Here is a 20,979-nt window from a genome sequence, read left to right as displayed (position 1 = left end):
CGAGTTTTGGAAATGAGCGCAATTTAAAAATATGCTGTTAACAGTTATGTTTATATGATAAATTACGTTTTTTATCCAAGAATGAATGACCTCAATGAATTTACAGTTAACTTCATATTAAAAAAGTATTGAGGCGTCTTGGTGCCAGTTTTGCCTCAACGGTTGCTGTTTTCAGCACCACGGTCAGCGCACTGGAGCCGCCAGGTGTGACACTGCCACCTGGCGTGGGTCCGCTTTCATAACAATTACAAAAATGACGTAAAAAGCTACAGGCTTACAAATAGTGACTGTTATTTCAAATATATACGTCTACAATACCCTTGAAAAAAGGGTGATATTATGATGGAAATTCTGAATTATATATGAAAAGAATTTTGGTTACAAACAAGTTTGGGATGTTGCCCCTTTATTGACTCCAGCATTTCTCAGCCTTTGTGCATTGTTCCCTCTTAGTTCAAGTGGAGTGCACACAGCAGCCACACATGACCATCAGTGGTGCTAGAACAGTTGGTTTCCCGGGTTTTCTGTGTGCTAGTTAGTTTGTGGTATGATAAAGGACAACGGTATTGAGAATTATGCAACATGTAAACACAGTATAAACTAAAATGAAAAAGGTCTTAAAACTCGATTTTGACATATGGACCCACTCTACTAGATAGGGCCAAATCATAAGGTAACAATGCAGGAATCTCCAGTTAATGTTGTACGTTAGTAGTGCAAATTCCCTTAAAAATCTGCAGTTACAGTAGTCAAATTACTAAAAAATCAATTGACACATTATGGGACTTTTGGGCCCCTAGAGTCTGGGGTCCTAGGGTTGTTGGCCACTTTGCCTGGTTGGTAATCCAGCCCTACTGTTTCAGTTCTGAGCAGAGATTTAATAAGCTCTGGATGTGACTGAATTTTATGCAATGTAGCCTATTTTAAATGTATGTTATGTTATGTTATGTTGTTGTCTTGATTTAATAAGAAGAATAACAATAATAATAATACATTTAACACACAACATAAGGAAAATAAGAGTTAAGATGAAAAAGCCTTCCTAGAAAGGTTTTTAGGCATTTTTTTTAAAGAGTCTAGGGTCTGTGCTGCCCTCAGATGGTTAGGAAGGCTGTTCCACCAGCGTGCTGCAGCAGAGCAGAAGGCTCGATCCCCCATGGTACAGTAACTTGGTAGGCTACTGTGGGCCCGGAGGAGCAAGCTGCTGGCAGATCTGAGGGTGTGGGCGGAGGTTTGTGGTATCAGTTCCTGCATAGAGGCTAAGCCTCCCCAAAATGATCGTGGAAATATTATGCTGAAGCTTTTTGTGAATTACTTGGTTTGCTGATAGCTAACAGGTTATTTTGGTGACAGAGAGAGCGAGCAAGTGTGGCGCATAGGAAATTGCCACTGATTTAAATGTTATAATTTTTTTTATATGTATAAAACTTTATTTTGAATGTTAAAAGAATTTGTTTTGCCTGTCTGTGGCAAGCGCAGCACGCACGGTGCACAGGAACAAAGAGGTGAGGGGTTTATTCAGATGAAGCAGTACAAAGCGAGCTGTTGGTGTTGCTGTGCTGAGAATAGATGTCTCAGAACCACGTCTGTGTCTGAAACACTGTCACTCCGCTGACACTTCAGTGATTTTATCAACAAGAGCAAACTATATTCTTTCATCAAATGCACAGAAATAACGGAATAATAATATATAATACAAATAAAGTAAATTTAATCAAACATTCTCCAGCCTAATCGACATAAAAAACATAAAGTATAATGTGGTTAAAGCAGTAAAGAAGTCTGCATTGATTTATACATTAATATGATTGATTCTGACAGTATCAGCTGCTTCATACTGTATGGAAAGCTTCTCCTTCAGGTCGTTAAATCCCTGCAGCATCTGAAGGCAGCAGGACGCGTATGTTAATTAATCTACAGCTCTGTACACTTCAGACAGACTCAGCATTCTGCCCTTTATGCGGGAGACATCGGATTACCCGAATTCTTTAATCATGAAACTTCTTTCCAACTTTGTTTGCAGTTTTTCAGCAGTTCATATTTTTATTCTTGAAATGCCTTACAATGCTAATACTGTTGCATCTTCTTTTGCGATATGATGTGACGATTTACAACATGAGAGTAGAATTAAGACTGAAAAAGCATTAGATGATGCGATAAACCGCTTCATCAAAGTACTTACAAAAAATATTTCTTTCTTTAATGAATTGTTAAAAAATCAGCAACATGTTATGTGTTCACATGGTGCTGTCCATTCCCCTATTGCCGACTTTTAGCCTCTCCAAGCATGATTCTGGCGCCGTCCATGAGTTCCTAGGTAGGCGCATGTCCATTGATGGATTTGTATGTGAGTAGCAGGGCTTTGTAGTCAATCATGAAGGAGACAGGGAACCAGTGCAAAGAAAACAGAACTGGTGTTATGTGTTCGTGTTTTCGCACTCTCATCAGGATTCCTGCAGCGCTGCTGTGAATGCATTGGAGCATTTAGGCTAGATGCTCCTGCCAGGGATCCCTATGAGGAGCGCATTGCAGTGTGGAGGAGATACAGGCAAGTTGTCAGAGGGCCAGAACAAGAACAAGAAGTTGTAGCCTCCAAACTAAGTCACAACTTTTCTTTATTTAAATGAATTAGTTTAATACTGTAAACGAGTGTTCTCTTCTTTTATCTTCTGTTCTCCTCTGTTCTCTTCTCTTCTCTTTTTGTTGATCTCGAAAGAATGTAGGATATTTTTGGTCCATTGGACTTACCGTAGTGTCCTAGCTGTCGTGACGTCAAGGCCTGGCTTATATAGAAAAGGCTTCCCAACTTTCACGTTGTTGTGGACAGTTTTTCTTCGTAACTATCGCGCAAAAATCTCTCCAGCTATCAGGTAGGTGAGTTTACATCATAAATTGGTGGATTTTCTGAGTGTCATTATCTGAAGAGTGTTATTTTTCGGTGAAAACGCCACGAGAGAGCCTGTTGTTGTTGTTAACAGAGCTGAGCTAGCAGCATGACATTGTTTTTAATCTACCACTCGACTGTTAGCGATGTACTGTACATGTTAAAACACGAGGAATAATAATAGCATTATAAAAAACACCTATGCCGAGAAATCCTCTCAACCTGTTACAGAAGCTGAATATTGAATATTTGCTGTTACTCATGTGCTCATAACCTTACAGTCCAGGGTCAATAGGCTTTAGGGCATGGTACATGTGACATTTGAGGCAGATGTTTTGTTTACTTTTGGTTTTAGTTTGTTATTCATGGTTTGTGCACCTTAGTCGCAATACAGAAAATGGGAAAGAGATGTTTTTTGGCAGCAATTTGTAGATTACTAGATTAATAAATGGTCTTAATTGGCCGACTCCTTTTTATGTTCAACAGCTGTATTAATTTAAAACAAGTGAGGTTACTTCCTTTTCTCGACCAAACAAGTTCTTAAGGGGGTTTACTCTATAGGTAGACACATCGGTTTTAATGCAGCCCTACAGGAAACCGCATCCGGCTTCCTCATATGTAAACGTGGCTCACTGCAATAACTTCGTAGCTATACATTCGTAGCATTTTAGAGGTTAGTCAACACTTGAGCTCTAGGTGTCACAGGTTTATATTTTAACATTTTTACATAGTTTGTCTTGGCTGCATTCATGCCACATACAGGCAGATTTCCAAAACAATGTCAATAGACTAGAAAAGAGAATTATGGTATGTGAGCTTTTCTGTTATATAGTTTATAGTTTATTTAGTTTGTTACATAGTTTACAGACATAGCTGACTATACTGAGCCTACATCTTTTGTTGAGTTGCAACTATTTTGAAGAAGACGGTCATTTTTGCCAGAATGTAAACTAATGCAGGTGTGTTTTCAGTTGCATATCCTGACTGTGTTTCTCATCATTATCAACACAGCTGGACTAAAAACTTCCTGTTGAAGAGCCTGAACAAAGAGAACCATGCTGCGCTGCAGGAGGTGTCGGAAGGGTGTCATAGATGGGGCGTGTTTGGCGACGGTGGGTGAAAATTCTTTTGCGTGTATCTATCTAGCTATCTAGCTAGAATATTTTTTGGCTTTGGACTGTTTGAACAAAACAAAACATTTGAAGATTTCACCTTAGACTCTGGGAAATTTTGATGCTTTGTTCACTATTATCTGACACTTAAGACTAGATTAGATTATTTAACAATGAAAACAATAATTAGTTTCAGCCCTGATAACAGCTAATAGTCTACAAAGTTGTAAAGGGACACCAGTGTTGGAAAAAAGATAACAGCCTGTGTTTCAGTCATAAAAAATATGGCTGGCTATCAGTGTCAGAGAAACTGGGTCTGGTGGGAACTGTCCTGGTTGATTGTGTGTCTTTTATGACGAGGCAGGTTGAGGCCACGGATGAAAGCTCAGCTGCTGTCTGCAGCATTTGGCATGTGAATGTTGACACGTTGCCAGAATGGATACTGACCTCTGTTCAACAGGTACAGTAAGTGTGTCAGTTTAGGAATGACGTGTGTGCAGTGTTAAGTGATTGATTTAACTTCTAAATTTATCTTGTTCAGTATGAACATTTTAGTTTATGATAATCAAACAGCTTTGGACTTCTCACATGTGAAGATTTGCTGTAAAATGTGATGGGCATTTCTCACATTCACATTTCCTGACATTTTATAGACAAAATAGTAAATCGATTAATTGATAAGTGAAATACTAATTAGTTGCAGCCCTACATTTTATCATGCAAAAAATCAATGGATTTGACTTTTTATTATGTGAAAAACAGTAGATTTCATGATATTGTTGTGATTTCTAATCCTCTGCTTTCTGTTCAGGCACAGTGGACTGTAGGAAAACTGAACTGCCAGAACTGCAGAGCTCGTTTGGGCGGCTTCAACTTCATCAACCGCAGTGAGTGTCCCTGTGGGCAGGACGCCACCATCCACCTCAACAAAAGCCGTGTGGACCGTGACCACAAACACTACTTCCTCATTGTGCAGCCGAGGAGGACGAGACCTGAGAGGAGACACGCTGGTTTGCTGACAGATGGCTCTCAGAATAAAGAGGAGAGGCCTGAATTTAGCAGAACTGCACTGGACAGCTTACAGCTCAACTGTGCTGCCGTCATGTCCCACATTCACCCCGCAGAGGCCTCGACTTCACTGACTGACAGTGAAAACAGCCAGTCGTTTTCTTTCAGTCCTCTTTACTGCATCTCTCATAGGAGACGCCGCAGTTTGGAGGATGATTCCGCCATCAGGTCTTCATGTTTTTGCCCTGCAGGACGTTCATACAGGTCTGCTGCTGAGATGACGCGGGCAGGGTCAGATGAGCTTACACGGACACCTGTCTCATATCCCACAAGTCAGCAGTTTGACACTGGTGGTGCTTCACTCAATGCTGTCGCCTGCCGTTCTTCTGTTTCTGGAGGGAGAGTGCCGCCTCTGGATCAACAGCTGCTGCAAACTGTGGAGGATGATGAGCCCTCTGCAGAGACCACAGCTGTCCATGAGGAGGTTTCTGATTCAGGCCTGCTCCTCAGAGGAAGAACCATCTCTGACAGTGCAGCCGAGGAGGAAGAGGAAGTGGTGGTAGGTTGCTGCTCTTTACAGTGAATTTGAAAAAATCTGCATTAATTAGGAGCGTAGCCAATGATTAGTGTAATACATTATGTTATTCCATTATAGTAATATTACTCCAGAGTTTCTTTCTGTTTTTAAATTAGATTTCACGTAACATATAGTGACAGCCAAAGGTTCATTTGCAGCATCTGGAAAAAGTTTACAAAAACTGAAAGAAAACCAACAACTCAGCAGCAGCAAAACCGTAATGTTTTCTTGCAGAAGTGGGCCATCTCGCCGGAAACAAAGGCTAACTCTGTTTACAGTGTAAAAAATGTATAAACTTTTATGAAATAAAACTTTAATCTTCAGGGAAACTGAGCAGAGGAACTACTTCTCACATTAAATGCCATTTTTAATGAGTGTGACATTTGTTTAATAACTGATCATAAGACAAGATTCATTCAGATCTGGGTGACTTTTCAACATGACTAAATCATTTCCTACAGGAAACCCTGATGTTCCTAAAGATAAAAAATACATAAATAAAATAATAGGCATGTTACACTGGCACAAAAGAGATGACAACTCAAAGGGTCCCTTTTTTGTGTCCTGCATCAGTTGCACCTCTGAGCATTATAACATATGAAAAAATAAAATAAAAAGAAGGAACCCAAATATATTTTAAAAAATTAGAACAAAAATGATCAAAAATCTGTTTATTTCTTGTTGAGGTGTCTTGAAAAGTAATGTCCTGGTTCCCATGAAATGTGCTGTGGATATTCATAATCCCCAGAGGATGAATCTTGATGTTTTTATACTGACCTAACTCGTAGTAACCTTTTTCTATAGCGCCAAATTTTCTTTCTACACAAGAAATATCCAAATCTAACGTCCACCTTGCCATGAAATTTACAGATCACATTGATAGACTTTAATTACCTCATGACCTTTCCTCTATCACCAGCCTCAGGACAACATTTACATTTTTTATCTCCACCTCTGGATAAGAATATCCAGTAGTAGAATATCCAATGACTAAGAATAGTTAAATCATCAGTATGCTTATTTGTTCTGTCAAACATGTTTGTATTGTGAGGTGTAATGAACACTGCAGCCTATTGGGGAGGTTAGCAGGACTTTAGACTGTAGTTTTCTGTTAATGTTAACCTTGTCTTGTGGTAAATGACTGATACCTGCTGCGGGATCATTTGTGTTTATTCGCCCCAAACAGCCAGCAAGCAACAGCAGGCACCGACTAGTCCCCATCCAGAAAATGAGAGCCAACATAGTGATGTTACTGAAGCTCAGCCTGCCTGCCATCATGACTGCTCAGTCTTCCTGCTAACAACAGTCATACTGACACTTATCTGTAAACACTGAGAGATACATTATCAGCTTCTCTCTGTTAGTTTTGCTGTGATAAACTGCATGAATCCGTCATACAAAACTCCCCCCACAAATGATTTACTACACTTCCCAGATGACAACTACAGACCTCAAAATGGTATGAACCCAAAATAAACTTAGATTTTGCTGTGATTTAATTGCAATAAATGAATCAAAAGGATGCTGTAATAACTACATCATGACACTGATTTGTAAAAAGTCTGAATTCATGCTCTGTCAGGTTTGTCTGCAAGACGTCAAGCAAACAACTTTTAAAAAGTTTGTTTTGTGAATGTAGTTCAGATTGATCAGAGCTATGCTTTGCAAACATTGTAGCTGCTCCATTGACACTCAAAATAACATCATCTAAAGGCATAAATACAAATTGACATGTATATACACGTACTCTACATGCTCTGTAACTTTAAAACTATATAAACCCACAGGCATTGAAGATGTTTATAATTGTTGACAGCAGTTGAGGGACGTGTGTGAGTCTAGCACCGCTTAAGTTAGGTTAAGAAGCGAAATTGGAAATAAAACAATTTTTGAATCCCAAAAATTTAAAAGATAAACTCCTCCCACCAGTAAACAGCTCCAGATTAGAGCAGAATCTGGTGTGAGTGGTGTGGTGGTCCGGTGTGTGTTTATTCCTCCAGAAATCATCAGCAGCAGCACCAACATGCTCCCTGGCTCTCTCCTCCAGAGCTGGTCAGCTCTCAACAGCTGTCTGTCAGGAAGCCGCAACTGAATCCCCCAGTCTAGCCCTGTGATACATGTGGATTTTACACTCAAGTTGAATATTTTCAACTCGATTATATGAATTTCACGTATTCGCGACGCAAATTTCGCATATTCGCATCACTCATGTCGCGCTTTGCGTTGACTTTGTATTTGCTTCGTGTTTGGTGTGAACACACCATGAAGCAGTTAGTTGGTATTTGATGGCACTTGCGGTTGAATCATCCCTGCTTCAACCAGTTAACGACAATTAATCAAGCTCATGGATTCTGTTACTTCAGCTTCTGAATCAATGACAGGGATCTTTATGTGTGTTTGTGATACTTTCCTCAGCCTCAAGCCTCTTTGGCCTCCCCAGCGTCAAACAGACTGAGCAAGAGGGAGAAGAACCGTCTGAAGAGTCTCCGGAGGAAACAGAGGAGGAGGGAGCGATGGCTGCACAGTCAACTGGAGCAGGAGCAGGTGAGAGACCAGAGTTCACTCTGATAATGTGGGTGTATGCAGCACACTGCCCTAGCATTACCTATGACCACCAACTACAAAGACATTGTCCTGATAATTGCCTCGAGGTTGTTAGTGAATATGTGTTTGCACATGTGTTTGTGTCCAGGCTGGGAGTGTGAGTGGTTTACTGTGGGACAGTGAGGAGGAGGACAGAGAAGGCCTGACCTGCGCTGTGTGTCTCGACGTCTACTTCAGCCCTTACAGCTGTCAGCCCTGCAGTCATGTTTTCTGTGAGCCGTGTCTCCGCACGCTGGCCAGGAACCGACCGACAAACACACCCTGTCCTCTCTGCCGCACACTCATCTCACACACCAACTTCCACAAAGGTGAGCTTCGACCAGGACTCAAGCTCCGAATGAAAATACAGAAACATCTGATGTACTGTCCTTCTCCTGCCAGATAATAGTGTTCATCGATAAGGACCTAGATATCACAATTAGAAAATTATAAACATAAATTATTATAGATTATAATCCAAAATTCTAAAACATTTGCTGGTTCCAGCTTCTCAAATGTGAGAGTTTACAGCTTTTCTCTGTTTTATACCATTGTGAATTGATTACCTTTGGGTTTTGGACTGCTGTCTGGATGAAACAAGTAATTTGAAGCTGTAAACTAGGGCTCTGTGAAAATGTCCAGGGTATTTTTCACTTTTTTCTAAATGATTAACTGTTCTTCCTGTGCCTCTGTGGGCAGCGCTACACTTGATAGAATTTCCTTACAGTGCAGTAACTAGGAATAATGGCATATTGTCTTCAACAATCAGATTCATAGAGCAACTGTAAGTACTTTTCCCATTTCTTTTTTCAGAGCTCAACCAGACAGCGAAGACCTTCTTCCCAAAAGTCTATTATGCCCGCAAGCAACACTTCCAGAATGCTTCATGTGTCAAATGGCCTCTGCCCAGCTGTCGCAAACGCTTCAGTACCTTCTGGGGTGAGAAACTGTGTCACATAGTTTGTTTTTTTGTGTCTAGAAAGTAGTTCCAGTTTTATCTTTTGACAGTGAAGTCTGGATTATTTTTAATTCTGTGAGCAAACAAAATTCAATTCCCCTCCAAATAAACAAATAAACCGAAACTATCTGCATGGCATGAATGTGAGAAATATGTTTATTTCCAATGCATTGTCCCCATGTCCCTGTGAATAACTGAACTCATTTAAAATCTTAACCTGCTGTTGTTGTATGACCTTGTTGACCAAGGAAGCAAGACATTTTATTTCCTTTTTTCAAACGCAATTTAGTGGCAATAATAAATTATATCTTTACAGCAATTGACAGTTCAGTCCAACAGCAGTGACACAAATCTTGTAAGATAAACATTATTGCATAGTGAACTTCAATGGTATGAAGCATGGTGTTTATCCAACGAAGCAACTAGCAACAATAAATATAGCAATACAGTACAAAATTATAACAATAAAAATAGGAAGTACATATTTATGACACTCTTTTGTGTTGCTTTTCACTGCACTAATATGTATTTTAAGTTAACAGTGGACATTCAGGGTTGCCAATATTAAAATTAAATAATTTAATGAAATGAGAAGAAATTAATCAAATGTCCTTTTCTATTTGTGTGCATATGATACTTTTTAAAAAAATCTTAAGATTTTTGAAAATAATTTATAATAATTATCATTTGAAAATATTTAGCGCTTATTTTTCCTTTTTAAAAATCTTGCTACCCCACCGTTTTATCTTGTTTGAGGTATTTCTTAGGAATTAGTGATGATTATAAAATCATGAATTTTAAGGACTTTAAGGAGTAATAGATTAAAGATGCTATGTGTAGAATTTAGTGGCATCTACCGGAACAGACTTGGCAGAAATGGAATATAACATTCATAAGTATGTTTTAATTAGTGTATAATCACCTGAAAATAACAATAGTTGTGTTTTTGTTACCTTAGAATGAGCCCTTTATATCCACATAGGGAGCAGGTCCTCTTCCATGGAGCCCGCCATGTTGCACCACAATGTTTTTACAGTAACCCAGAATGGAAAAAACCAATCACTGGCTCTAGAGAGGGCGTACTGTGTTCTTTGCGTGTTTCGCAGCAGCCATAAGTTCTCGTAAACACTTGGAAGGGGAGGGGTGTTCAGTTGGTTGCAATCTGCAACATGACCACTAGATGCCACTAAATCTTACACACTGGTCCTTTAAATGACTTGTTGGGAAGGACATTTAATGTTTAAAATACAGACCATACATTACTGCACAGAAATTCAAACCAGCACAAGGATACATTTTATTTAATCACTTTTAGTACAGATCATAATTTTATCTGTTTAACTTCAGGATATCAGAGACAAGCAGCGAACGCACAGAGACGCTGGCACTTTGCCCATGCAGGCTTCACACTGGACGCTTTGGACCTCGCCGACATGCGTGACTGGCTCTTTGACATCGGACTGGTCATCGTCTACATCCACTCAGTCAACTGGATCCTGGCTTTCTTGTTCCTCTGTTTCGTTTTGTACTACTTCTACTGTTGAGACACGGAGGAGGGTTCAAGAGTTTGCAGTGCAGGGTTATGTCTTTTTTCTCTGTAAAGAGAGTATGTAATGTGCTTTTTCTGGTTTCACTGTTATTTCAGTGTTAAAGTATTTCAGAAATTGGTGGAGGTGGTTAAGACATAAGTAGTAGCGAGGAGCAGGAATCTTATGAAAACAACTATGGGAAGAGAATCTAAACATTTGCAAGTTTAAAATTTGCACGAAAGGTTGGACAAGTTAACAGTTTGGGTCAAGTGACTACAAACTAGTTTTAAAAATTGAATGATGATTTGAAAAGCACTTCCTGTTTCCTCCCCACTTCCAGTCTTTATGTTAAGCTAAGCTAAGAACATCCTGACTCCAGCTCTGTACTTAATGCACAGACATGAGATTAATATCAGTCTTCACATCTCAGTCTCAAGGGGTCTAGAGAAGTCTAAAGAAACCAAATAAGAGTATACAAAATGTTGTAACTATTTCTTCAATGTAGCACAGGGTAATTTTAGGAGTCAAACAGGCACTTCATTGAAAAAACAAGAGAGAATCACTAATTAACACACACACACTTTTGAAATTAATTTGAGTCATTAACTCCATTTAATTTTGCTCCAGCATCATTGGGGAAAGTTTATTCATTGTTATGTTAAGCAAAGCTAAGTGAAATGATGTTGATGTAAGATACAAATTGAGATGCACTGCTAAGAAATGTTTGCTTCTTGACAGCAGCAGTTAGATTGATATAAATAATCAAATTGATTGAGAGGTTGATAGTAGCAGAAACAGAAGGAGCTGACAGAAAATCAGATTCACAAATGGGTAAAATACCCATTTCAATATGGTGCCTTTGCTTATTCTGTGCCTTCTGTCTACAGAAATGTGAAACTGTATTGAAACAACTTTAAGTTTTAGCTCTCTGACACTGAATACACTGTATCCATAGGAAGCCAGAAGAAAATGTAAACATTGTTTACAAGTTTTCAGTGAACTATAATTGTCTTTTTCTTGAAGGAAAAGGACTTGTAAAAGTCTGATCAAAAACTCTCACTATCCACAGTTTGTCTTACTAAAAATAAACTATTATGGAAATATTGTTTCATTTGAGCTGTGCACCAGCTGTACATTCTTTTATTTGAACATATGGAGTCAGGTTTAGCATTATACATTAAATTGACTAAAATAAATAAAAACAAATCCACTTTATCTTTTTAAGCTGTGTTATTGTAGAAAAGACATACTTGTTTTTTGTAATCTTTGTAAATTGTTTTGTTTGCTGTTAGCTCATTCATCAGTAGCTAAGAGCTAGATATTTTTCTCAGGACTTGGTGGAGACCAAACCAGAGGTAAAAGGAGGTGAATATGATAATATTGCTAGTATGTGTGCACTCCATGTGAAAATTGTTAATTGTTGCTAACATGTTAGCCATAGCTAATATGTAATATGTCAGGGTCTGTCTGCTTTTTTGGAGTTCTTGTAGCCAAAAAAGATGATGCAGCTTTAAATAAAGGTTATAAAAAGAACATTCACAATCACATTAGCCAAAGTCTGGCTAATCAGTCCCAGCAGTGCTAATTCACAATCACATTAGCCAAAGTCTGGCAACAGTCCTTTCAACTCATGTCTACCACAAACTGACGATGTTAATCCTCTAATGACGTCAGTAGACTGTGATACATAGTGTTTTATAATCTAATTTAGCATATAAATAATGATTTTCTGGACCACTGTGTGTTGCTTCTAAAGGGTTAATTGTAAGTCGGAGAGTGACGATTTGTTTTGCTGTTTGAATCCTCCATACACGTGAGTGCGCGGCGGAAGACGGAGGAGCCTCCTCCCTGTCGGCCTTCAGGAGGGGCTGAAGGTGACTCTCCTCTCGGCGGGGATGCAGAGGGAACTGCTGGGGGTCCGTCCGGCCCGCTACACGGTTCTTCTCCGGGAAATAGCGACACACCTCTGCACGGGCTTTAAACATTAACCAAACCTTTGACCCTGCAGCGTCTGAGTGGGTCATTTTCTTGTCTATAGAGGACACAACAGCAACCATAAAGGAGGGGGTGTCTCTCTGTCTGTCTGTGCATGCATGTGTTCTGCACCGTACGGGCGGAAAAAGCGCCCAAGATCCGCAGGGAGCATTTTTCCCATCAGTAAAGGGGCGCAGACGGAGCCGGAGCGCCGGGAGAGCACGGAGGGAGCTGTGGACTGCAGCAGGATGGTGAGTATAATGAAAAAGGACAAATGATTAGTGCTGATGATTCGTGTTAACCGTAGTCCTGCACCAAGGGACAGGTTATTGTATTCACCAGATGCGACTTTATGTGCAGGTGCAACAGTGGCGCAAATGAGACAAGCAAAGCTGTGCTGTGTTTTGTTAGGGTTTTTTTTAGTCCAAGATGCATGCATATCAGACTTAACAAAGGTAGTGACGGTTTTATTTATCCAGACTGTGCAGGAATTCAACACGCTCGTAGCGTTGTACCGGGAGCAGGTCATATGCGTCGGGGAGATCTCCGCCGACTGTCCGTCTCTGCGGGCTCAGATGCAGCACACGCGGGCCAAAGGATGCTCCATGGCCCGGGCTGCGCACCAGGATCTCGCCGTCATTTCTGTTTCAGGGTAAGAAGGATATATAATTTTTTTTCCTCCATCAACTGAAATCATGTTAACTGTTCACACACTTTAACCTCTTGAACCCCGATTCTCCCGTGAAAAAGCGTTAAAAAAATAAAATCTTCACACGGTATGACAGAACTGCACATCTGATTGTTCCAGCATTTAATGCCTAAAACAATAATGAAAATAATATTTATATGGTACTTTTTAAAACAAATTACAAAAACAACAGAAAAGACCATTATTCTTAAATAACAAGATAACAAGACAGGAAAAGTCTTGTTATCTAAAAACTTGAGTAAAACAAACTGACTTCCATGAAGCCACTGGTTTCCATTCATTTCTGTACCGTAAGAATTTATATGTGGTGTTTAATGTCCAAACTGGTACCTTCTAGCATGCCTGCAAAACTGCAGGACTGCTCTGTTTTTGCAAATCAGTTCACAATCTGAACTTTGGAAATCCTGGTGTGGAAATAAACTAACAGTTACTTCTGTAATGTAACTTTTAGCAGCATTAAGTTCACTGTGTTCCAGTGTCAAGTTTCAAGTGTCTACAAGGTAATTTTCTATTTATGCAATGAATGCCAACTAGTGGAAAAACACATTCGCCTTCACTGATTGTATCTCTTTCTCTCTGTCTTCCTCTTCCCCCTCCTCTCTCTCTCTCTCTCACCCCTCCTCCTCCTCACGCTGCAGTCCAGAGGACGGAGAGATCCACCCTGAGATCTGTCGGCTCTTCATCCAGCTGCAGTGCTGCCTGGAGATGTTCATAACAGAGATGCTGAAATCCATGTGCCTGCTGGGGGTGCTGCAGCTTCACAGAAAAAGTACCATCACAATGACAATGTTATGATGTCACACAACACTTAAAGAAAAGATCAAGAAAATACAAACACAGTAAAAGAGCCACATGTTATTTTTAAAGCCAGTTTCATGATTTTTTTTAAGACTAATATTTTGAAACTTCCTTGAAATTAATCAATTTTTAAACAAAATCACATACCATGAAGAAGATGGGTCCAGCCAACTCAGTCTGTTCAGTTTTGAAAATGCATATCACTTGAAAAATCTGCCCGTCAGTAAGAAAGAAGAAACATATCCAGTAAAAATCTTTTAAATAGTCCTTTTTTACAGCAGCTATTTTGACATGTTACAGTGGGAAAAGCAAAGGCTTAAACAATAAAAGCTGCTTCAGTTTCAGGGTCCTGGTATTGTGCGTGCTGGCTAACTGTCATGTCAGTGCTGGAATTAAAGGCTGTACCTCAGGACTTTCCAGGTGGTTATCCAGCCTGGAACAACCTGCTTTTAAGCCTGTTCCATACTCTTAAGAACACACACAGAGTAGAACCAAAAACAACCATCTCCTTGTCAAGTAGCCTCTTCAAAAGTCTTTTCTGCTGTTGCGCTATTGCAATTCCTTCTGGAGGACTTTTTAACTTCAATTTCCAATGCTGTGTGTACTTCTAAATACATGCATTCATGTATTATGTATTCAAATCTCTTAGCATTGCACATGAAAAGCATTTCTGAAGTGTGTATGGAAGTCTGATAATGCACTAAAGTATGCAGTTGTAAAGCTTTTTCAAATGCATTTCAGACAGGTAAACAAAATGCTTTTCAAATCTATTTCACTATTTGTTTTCTACTTGAATTAGATAAGGTTTGACTTGAAAGCATCTTCAAACTGCATTTTGAACACCCACACAATCAAAATGAAGCCATAAAAGCTCTGCTGTTGTAAGATGTTGTAGATCAGATAGGTTGAACCACACACTGTAGAAACAGCAGAGGGCAGCAGAGAGCTGTTATCATGGCCAATGTGTACAGGAAGGTTTGGAGTCCATTTTCATTATGTTTTTAAATAAAAAATTATAAAAATGAAATTAAAACAACTGTAGTTAGATTGATGGAAGGGACAGTTTTCTGTTAATTTGATTGTTTACATTTTCAGTGAACATTTCTGACAGTCCCTGCAGGACCATAAAATATTTGACATTTAAAAAAATCACTTTTTTAAAAGATAAGTTATAAGCTAACTAAAGACCTTGGATCATAAAATTGATTACCAAACAGATAATATTTTTGAAATACTGCATGATGAACACCAGAATTTTCTGTTTTATAGAAAGAAATCATCCATTGCCTTACAGTCGTTGTAGTTGTTGTTAGTGTTTGCGGCGTCTTTGTTGACCACGGCTTAGTGCTGCTGTCTCTGTTCGGACCTAAAAGGAACGGACTCGGAGCCGAAGGTGGACTTCAGGGTGGATGAAAGCTCGGATGTTCCCATCCTAGAGGACCGATCCTCCTCTTCCATAGACTTCCCTCATGAGCAGTGGCTGGTGGGAACCGATATTGAAAACATAGAGAGGTACACTGACTGCACCTGCTTTTTAAAAATTCTTTCTTGCACTGTTTTTTATGGAGATATAAACTGTTTGTTATACCGTTGTTAATTCATAATAATGAATCTGAACTGCAAATAATCTGCTGATTCAGCGTTTCTTTGTACTCACAGAGATATGCGAGAGATGCGAAACCTACTCAGCAAACTCAGGGACACGATGCCTTTGCCACTGAAAAACCAAGGTGTGTGATGTTTGTGATCGGTTCAGAGGCCTTTTGCAGCACTTTTTATCTTGGATGAAATGTGAAGGTGTTCAATTTTTACTACAGTAGTAGATACTCATTTATCTTTTAATGTGTTTTTTTTAGTACTGATGAAAGAATCCTTTTATGAGAACTAGAAGTTAGTACAGTGATTCCTAACCTGAGGGTCTTGACCCCCCAAGCAGTTGTGAGATCAATTTAAGCGGTCATCAGATGATTACAGGGGTATTACAAGGAATTATGAAAATTTATTTTCAGATGTTAATCTTTGTGATGGAAACACTGCACAATTAGGAGTGTGTCATATTATATTGTTTGTGGTAATACAGGGTAGCTGCAGGTCTTGGAAGTGTTAAAAAACAAAATTTAGGCCTTTTGAAGGTATTAAAAAGTGTAAAGTTTCATTCACTAGTGGGGTTGTTGTGACAGTGGATTATGCTGCAGGAAGCTTTTAAATCCTTTTTTTGTTGAACATCAGTCAGCACCATCACATCATCAGCAAACATTGTCACCACAGCACAATCACTCCTGATGGACAAGTGTCAATTTTAGCAAAAGCTTAAATTAACTTAATTGAGGTAATATCATGTTTTAATGGGTAGTTTCACACTTTGCAAGATATACTGATAACATTTTAAGGCCACTCCTAAGCAGAATGACATGATGGTATTTATAAAGTGTTGTTTGTTGCAGATGACAGCAGCTTGTTGAATCTGACTCCTGACCCGCTGATCAGACAGAGGAAGAGACGCTTCCCAGGACTCTGCTGCATGGTGTCTGGATGAGAGTCTGAAGCCGTATATAGCACTGGACTTTTATTTTATTTTGTGACATGTATTGATTAAGAGATTCATTAATCTTATTTCCTTTTAGTCTTTATTTATATACAGTATTTTTGTCTTATCAGACGACTTTCCATGTTATCTGAATTAGTAGTCTTGTAGTATCTGTTATCTTATTCTATCCAATTTGTCTTTTTTTGCCTTTTTGGTCATTTGGTTCTGCAACTCCTTTCGGGGATGTTTTGTTATGTACAGTTTTCGGGCTTGGAAAGAGTTTGAGTTTGGTTATTTTTCTCTTGTAGATAATAGACACCGATCACCAATCTTTATCTTACACATAAGGTCATTTCCCTCCTAATCTTCCTGTCATTTTATATAATTAAGGAGAATTAAAATGTACATATTTGGGCTATGCACAGGCATTTTCAGTTTTCAGGTGTCTCACTGTGCTTGTGTCAAGCCTCCATGTCTGAATGTGTATGTGTCACAACGTGAGATGTTTAAGTCCGAACAACCTCCAGATGTATTTCATTTTTAACATCGCTCAGCAGAGGTTCTTGTCGGGTGAGTCTCTGCTTACCTGTGTAGTGTGACACCTTGTAGACAAAGCAATTAATCTGCAGTGTTATGATGCATACACATAACTGGCTCCTATAACTCATACATTTCTCTATAGAAAAAAAGGATTTTGAACTTATTCAACAGCGTGTGTAGAAAAGAAACTTTCCAGATAAGTAAAAGCTGTTTAAAAACTTTGCCTAAACCCTTTTAGACGTTTTCAGCAGATTGTCAGGCCTTCAGTTTTCACCCCCATAGTGTTGATGATGCACAATGGTATCGGTCAGTGAGTGTATTCAGTACTTTGGTATGGAATGAGATAACTCAACAACTACTGTCCAGATTACTATGACATTTGATTGGGCCAGAGGGTGCTTTCTAATGATTTGATCCACTGACCTTTACTGTTGCAGCAGCTAAACATCAAATTGTTGCCATGGGTATTCATGGTCCCCAGAAGATGATTACTAATAACTTAAGTGACCTCCTGACCTTCCCTCTAGCATCACCATCAGGCAAAATCTTCTGTTTATACCCAGAAGATATCAAAATCTAAAATACTATCATCTAGAAAATAGCAAAATGGGAAGATTTGACATGGAAAAGGACCAATCACAAGCCTGCTCCCCAGAGGATAAACCTCTTCATTTCAGTGATCTCATGACTTCTCCTCTAACGCCACCCTCAGGACATCCTTAATATATTTAGCTCCACTACCAGTATGGTAGTGGAGCTAAATATGAGACAAATATGAGACAAATATGAGACAAAACATTTTGAGAATTAAGTTGAAACACTTCGAGAAAACTGCCATAATAATAATATAAGACAAAATTCATAATATTACAAGAAAAACTAATATTGTGAGAATACAATCTTACCATATGACAATTTGGCTTTTTCTTGTATTATCATGTCTCTTTCTTGTAAATTTACAGCTTTTATTTTGTAATATTTTGACTTTTTTTCCCTCAAAATATTATGACTTGGTTTTAAGATTAATATTTATTTTTTTAACAGTCGCCCTGATACTTTGTTTTTAAGACTAGCTAAATAATCACAGTATTCTTTGTATCCAGCACTACACTGGGGTGTAATGGTTGTTGCAGCCTATAGGGGACACTAGTAGGCTTTTAGTCTTTTCCACTGTGTATCATGCTATTAGCAGTCTTCCCTGAAAAAGCACATTTTTAACTTTTATCTTCTGTTTTCCATCACAAGGGCTTTGCAGGTGCTCCACACATACAGAAAACACCTACAGAGGAGGAATAATTGGAGTCGGATTGGATTTAATTACAGCTAATTTGAACAGTTTCCCTATATCATTTGAACTGTGTTAATGCGTCACCTCACACACAAAAAAACTAAAGTTCGCTTGTGAGGGTCTTCATCTGAAACATTCTAATAGAGCCATTATCCCACTGAAAGTGCAATGTACTGTATGAACATTTGTAAACTTGTGTTTGTGAAGAACTCTGAACGTGTTTTCTTTCTTTAATGTAAAGTGGTGATGTCTAAATGGCTAAATTCTTTGTTTTGGCATGTATATGACTCTGACTAGAATTTGTGTAGTTTGTGTGTCCTGCAATGTAGAGAATCCAGAGCTAAACTTATGTACAGCTTAGGACATTTTATAATGTGAATAAAGTTTTATATGCAAATAAGATGAATAAAAAATGTCTTTAACTTAAAGTTCAACTACACTTATTTGCTTTCTTTCTGAGAGTGAAATGAGAAGATTGATACTACTTTCAAACAAGATCAATATCAATCTTCTTGTGTGTGTACCCATCAGAGGCCCTGTCAGAACTGGACTTTTTATCCAATTTCAAGCCACTTTTTTTCACAATACTCTCTTTTGGTTGTTTTTAACTATATCTTTTAACAGAATAAAGGATTTTAGTCATTGGAAGAGGATTTTAAGTTGTTTCTAAGAACTGTTATTTACTAAGGGATCTGGCAGACGCTCTGTCACAAATTGACATTTTATCCAGTTTTAAGCCATAATGTTATAATACACTTTTTAGATCCTTGTCGTTTTTACATGTTTTAACCAGGTAAAAGATTTTAGCCATTGAACATTTGGATCTGAAGTAAATCGAGTGATTGAAAGACATGTATGCCCGTCTGATATCATTACTAAACTGTCCGGATTCTCATTCATCTCAGTGGGCCTGTACTGGTAAGTTTCCCTCCGTGGATGAACTAAACCTGCTCTTATCTCTGCACAAGCCAAGATAACGCTGTAGAATCCTGTTTGTGGAGTCCCCACGTGTAAGTTTTTACCCTGTATCTCTGCAATCAGTAGCTAAACCTATAGTAGCTTCAACACACACTACACCTTTGCTGCCATAACCATTTCCTCTGTTCCTCAGCTATCATCTGACTCCAGCATGCCACCAATCACCTCTTCATCCGGATGTGACCGCTGCCTTCATCTGACCCGAGCCATCGTGGAGCTGGAATGACCTTATGAGGCAGCTGGATCAAGTAGGTCTATCTGCAGCATCTACACCACACCCACTTGGTAGGTTTAGGCATGAGGAGGATGGCTAGGGGTCAGGTGTGTGTGTTGTGTGTAAAGTGGGCATGTAATGCTGGATTTTGATTGTCTGGCAGGTTTCACGGAGTGAGTTGAAATCAGTTTGGCTTCACTGAGTCGAACATCCAGCATCATAAAGCTGGTTAAGAACACATTCACATTGTTGAGAACTCACATTTGCACAGAGGTGGAAGAAGTATTCAGATCGTTTACTGCAGTAAAAGTACCAATACAGCAATGTAAATACTCCATTACAAGTAAAAGTCCTGCATGAAAAATCCTACTACAGTAAAAGTACATAAGTATTATGATCTTGATAAAGTTAAAGTATTGCAGTAAAAGTAGTGGTTTGGTCCCTCTAACTGATATATTATATATGACATCATTAGATTATTAATAGTGAAGCATCAGTGTTAGAGCAGCATGTTACTGTTGTAGCTGCTGGAGGTGGAGCTAGTTTCAACTACTTTATATACAGTTAGCTAGTTTAGTCCAGTGGTTCCCAACCTAGGGGTTGGACCCCTCCAAAGGGTCAGCAGATAAATCTGATGGGTCGTGAGATGATTAATGGGAGAGGAAAGAAGAAAGAACAAAGTTCTGATAAACAAATCTGTTTTCACTTTTTGGACTTTTTCTCTAATCTTTGAGTTTTGTTGAAATATTGAATCATTTGAACATTTATTGAAATGAAACCATGTGAAAAGTTTAGAGGGAAAAAAAATTCACTAATTGGTGGAGCTGTTAACAACTCCGATATCTGAAATATGACCCCGACTACACTGCTTTTTTTTTTGGTCAAATCTTCTGAAAAGTAACTAAAGCTGTCAAATAAATGTAGTGGAGTAGAAAGTATAATATTTCACTCCAAAATGTAGTGGAGTGGAAGTATAAAGGAGCATGACATGGAAATACTCAAGTACAAGTACCTCAAAATTGTACAATAGAGTGAATGTACTTAGTTACTTTCCACCACTGAATATAAAGATTTGATTTCTGGTTTTCAGACATGTAATATGAGTAAAACCAGAAGTGACATTTTGAATTAATCCAATTTTCCTACATGACAATTTCTACACAAAGCAAATTTTGCTTCATATTTGTCATTAACTACTGACTCAAACAAACATTCAGACCGTTTCCTCACAAAACAAGAAATTCCAAAGACATAAAAACTCCAAAACAGCATTTTTATAGAATTTAACTGGTTTTATTTA

The 20,979-nt window shown here is 38.7% G+C and overlaps 2 protein-coding genes across 4 annotated transcripts; both read left to right on the top strand.

The window, feature by feature from the left end:
* Positions 1 to 2,731: 2,731 nt before the first annotated feature.
* rnf180b (ring finger protein 180b) lies at positions 2,732 to 11,767 on the top strand. Of its 3 annotated transcripts, none has more exons than XM_067573923.1 (8): positions 2,732 to 2,874; positions 3,896 to 3,996; positions 4,361 to 4,456; positions 4,808 to 5,563; positions 7,997 to 8,125; positions 8,274 to 8,493; positions 8,978 to 9,103; positions 10,470 to 11,767. In XM_067573923.1, the coding sequence occupies exons 2-8, from the start codon at positions 3,940 to 3,942 to the stop codon at positions 10,664 to 10,666; spliced, it is 1,581 nt and encodes a 526-aa protein (XP_067430024.1). In that variant the 5' UTR covers positions 2,732 to 2,874; positions 3,896 to 3,939; the 3' UTR covers positions 10,667 to 11,767. The 3 variants fall into 3 exon arrangements, with proteins under 3 accessions (XP_067430024.1, XP_067430023.1, XP_067430025.1); XM_067573922.1 differs by having other exon boundaries at positions 2,742 to 2,870; XM_067573924.1 differs by lacking the exon at positions 2,732 to 2,874 and adding an exon at positions 3,538 to 3,691.
* Positions 11,768 to 12,328: 561 nt separating this feature from the next.
* Positions 12,329 to 18,915, top strand: LOC137170500 (regulator of G-protein signaling 7-binding protein B-like). Its single transcript, XM_067573930.1, has 6 exons — positions 12,329 to 12,876; positions 13,105 to 13,277; positions 13,973 to 14,103; positions 15,506 to 15,644; positions 15,792 to 15,862; positions 16,577 to 18,915. Exons 1-6 carry the CDS (start codon positions 12,745 to 12,747, stop codon positions 16,666 to 16,668), a joined length of 738 nt encoding a protein of 245 aa, XP_067430031.1. The 5' UTR covers positions 12,329 to 12,744; the 3' UTR covers positions 16,669 to 18,915.
* The last annotated feature ends 2,064 nt before the right edge of the window (positions 18,916 to 20,979 follow it).

Source organism: Thunnus thynnus, chromosome 19 (assembly GCF_963924715.1).
Source record: "Thunnus thynnus chromosome 19, fThuThy2.1, whole genome shotgun sequence".
NCBI lineage: Eukaryota > Metazoa > Chordata > Actinopteri > Scombriformes > Scombridae > Thunnus > Thunnus thynnus.
This window is presented reverse-complemented; position numbering and strand designations above follow the sequence as displayed.

Bases quoted from the DNA above. Each gene is read 5' to 3' on its own strand.
- rnf180b (XM_067573923.1), top strand. From the start codon at position 3,940: ATGCTGCGCTGCAGGAGGTGTCGGAAGGGTGTCATAGATGGGGCGTGT. The intron at 8,126-8,273 runs GTGAGAGACCAG...GTTTGTGTCCAG, and splicing joins GTCAACTGGAGCAGGAGCAG to GCTGGGAGTGTGAGTGGTTT. The intron at 8,494-8,977 runs GTGAGCTTCGAC...TTCTTTTTTCAG, and splicing joins ACACACCAACTTCCACAAAG to AGCTCAACCAGACAGCGAAG.
- LOC137170500 (XM_067573930.1), top strand. From the start codon at position 12,745: ATGTGTTCTGCACCGTACGGGCGGAAAAAGCGCCCAAGATCCGCAGGG. The intron at 12,877-13,104 runs GTGAGTATAATG...TTATTTATCCAG, and splicing joins CTGTGGACTGCAGCAGGATG to ACTGTGCAGGAATTCAACAC. The intron at 15,863-16,576 runs GTGTGTGATGTT...TGTTTGTTGCAG, and splicing joins TTTGCCACTGAAAAACCAAG to ATGACAGCAGCTTGTTGAAT.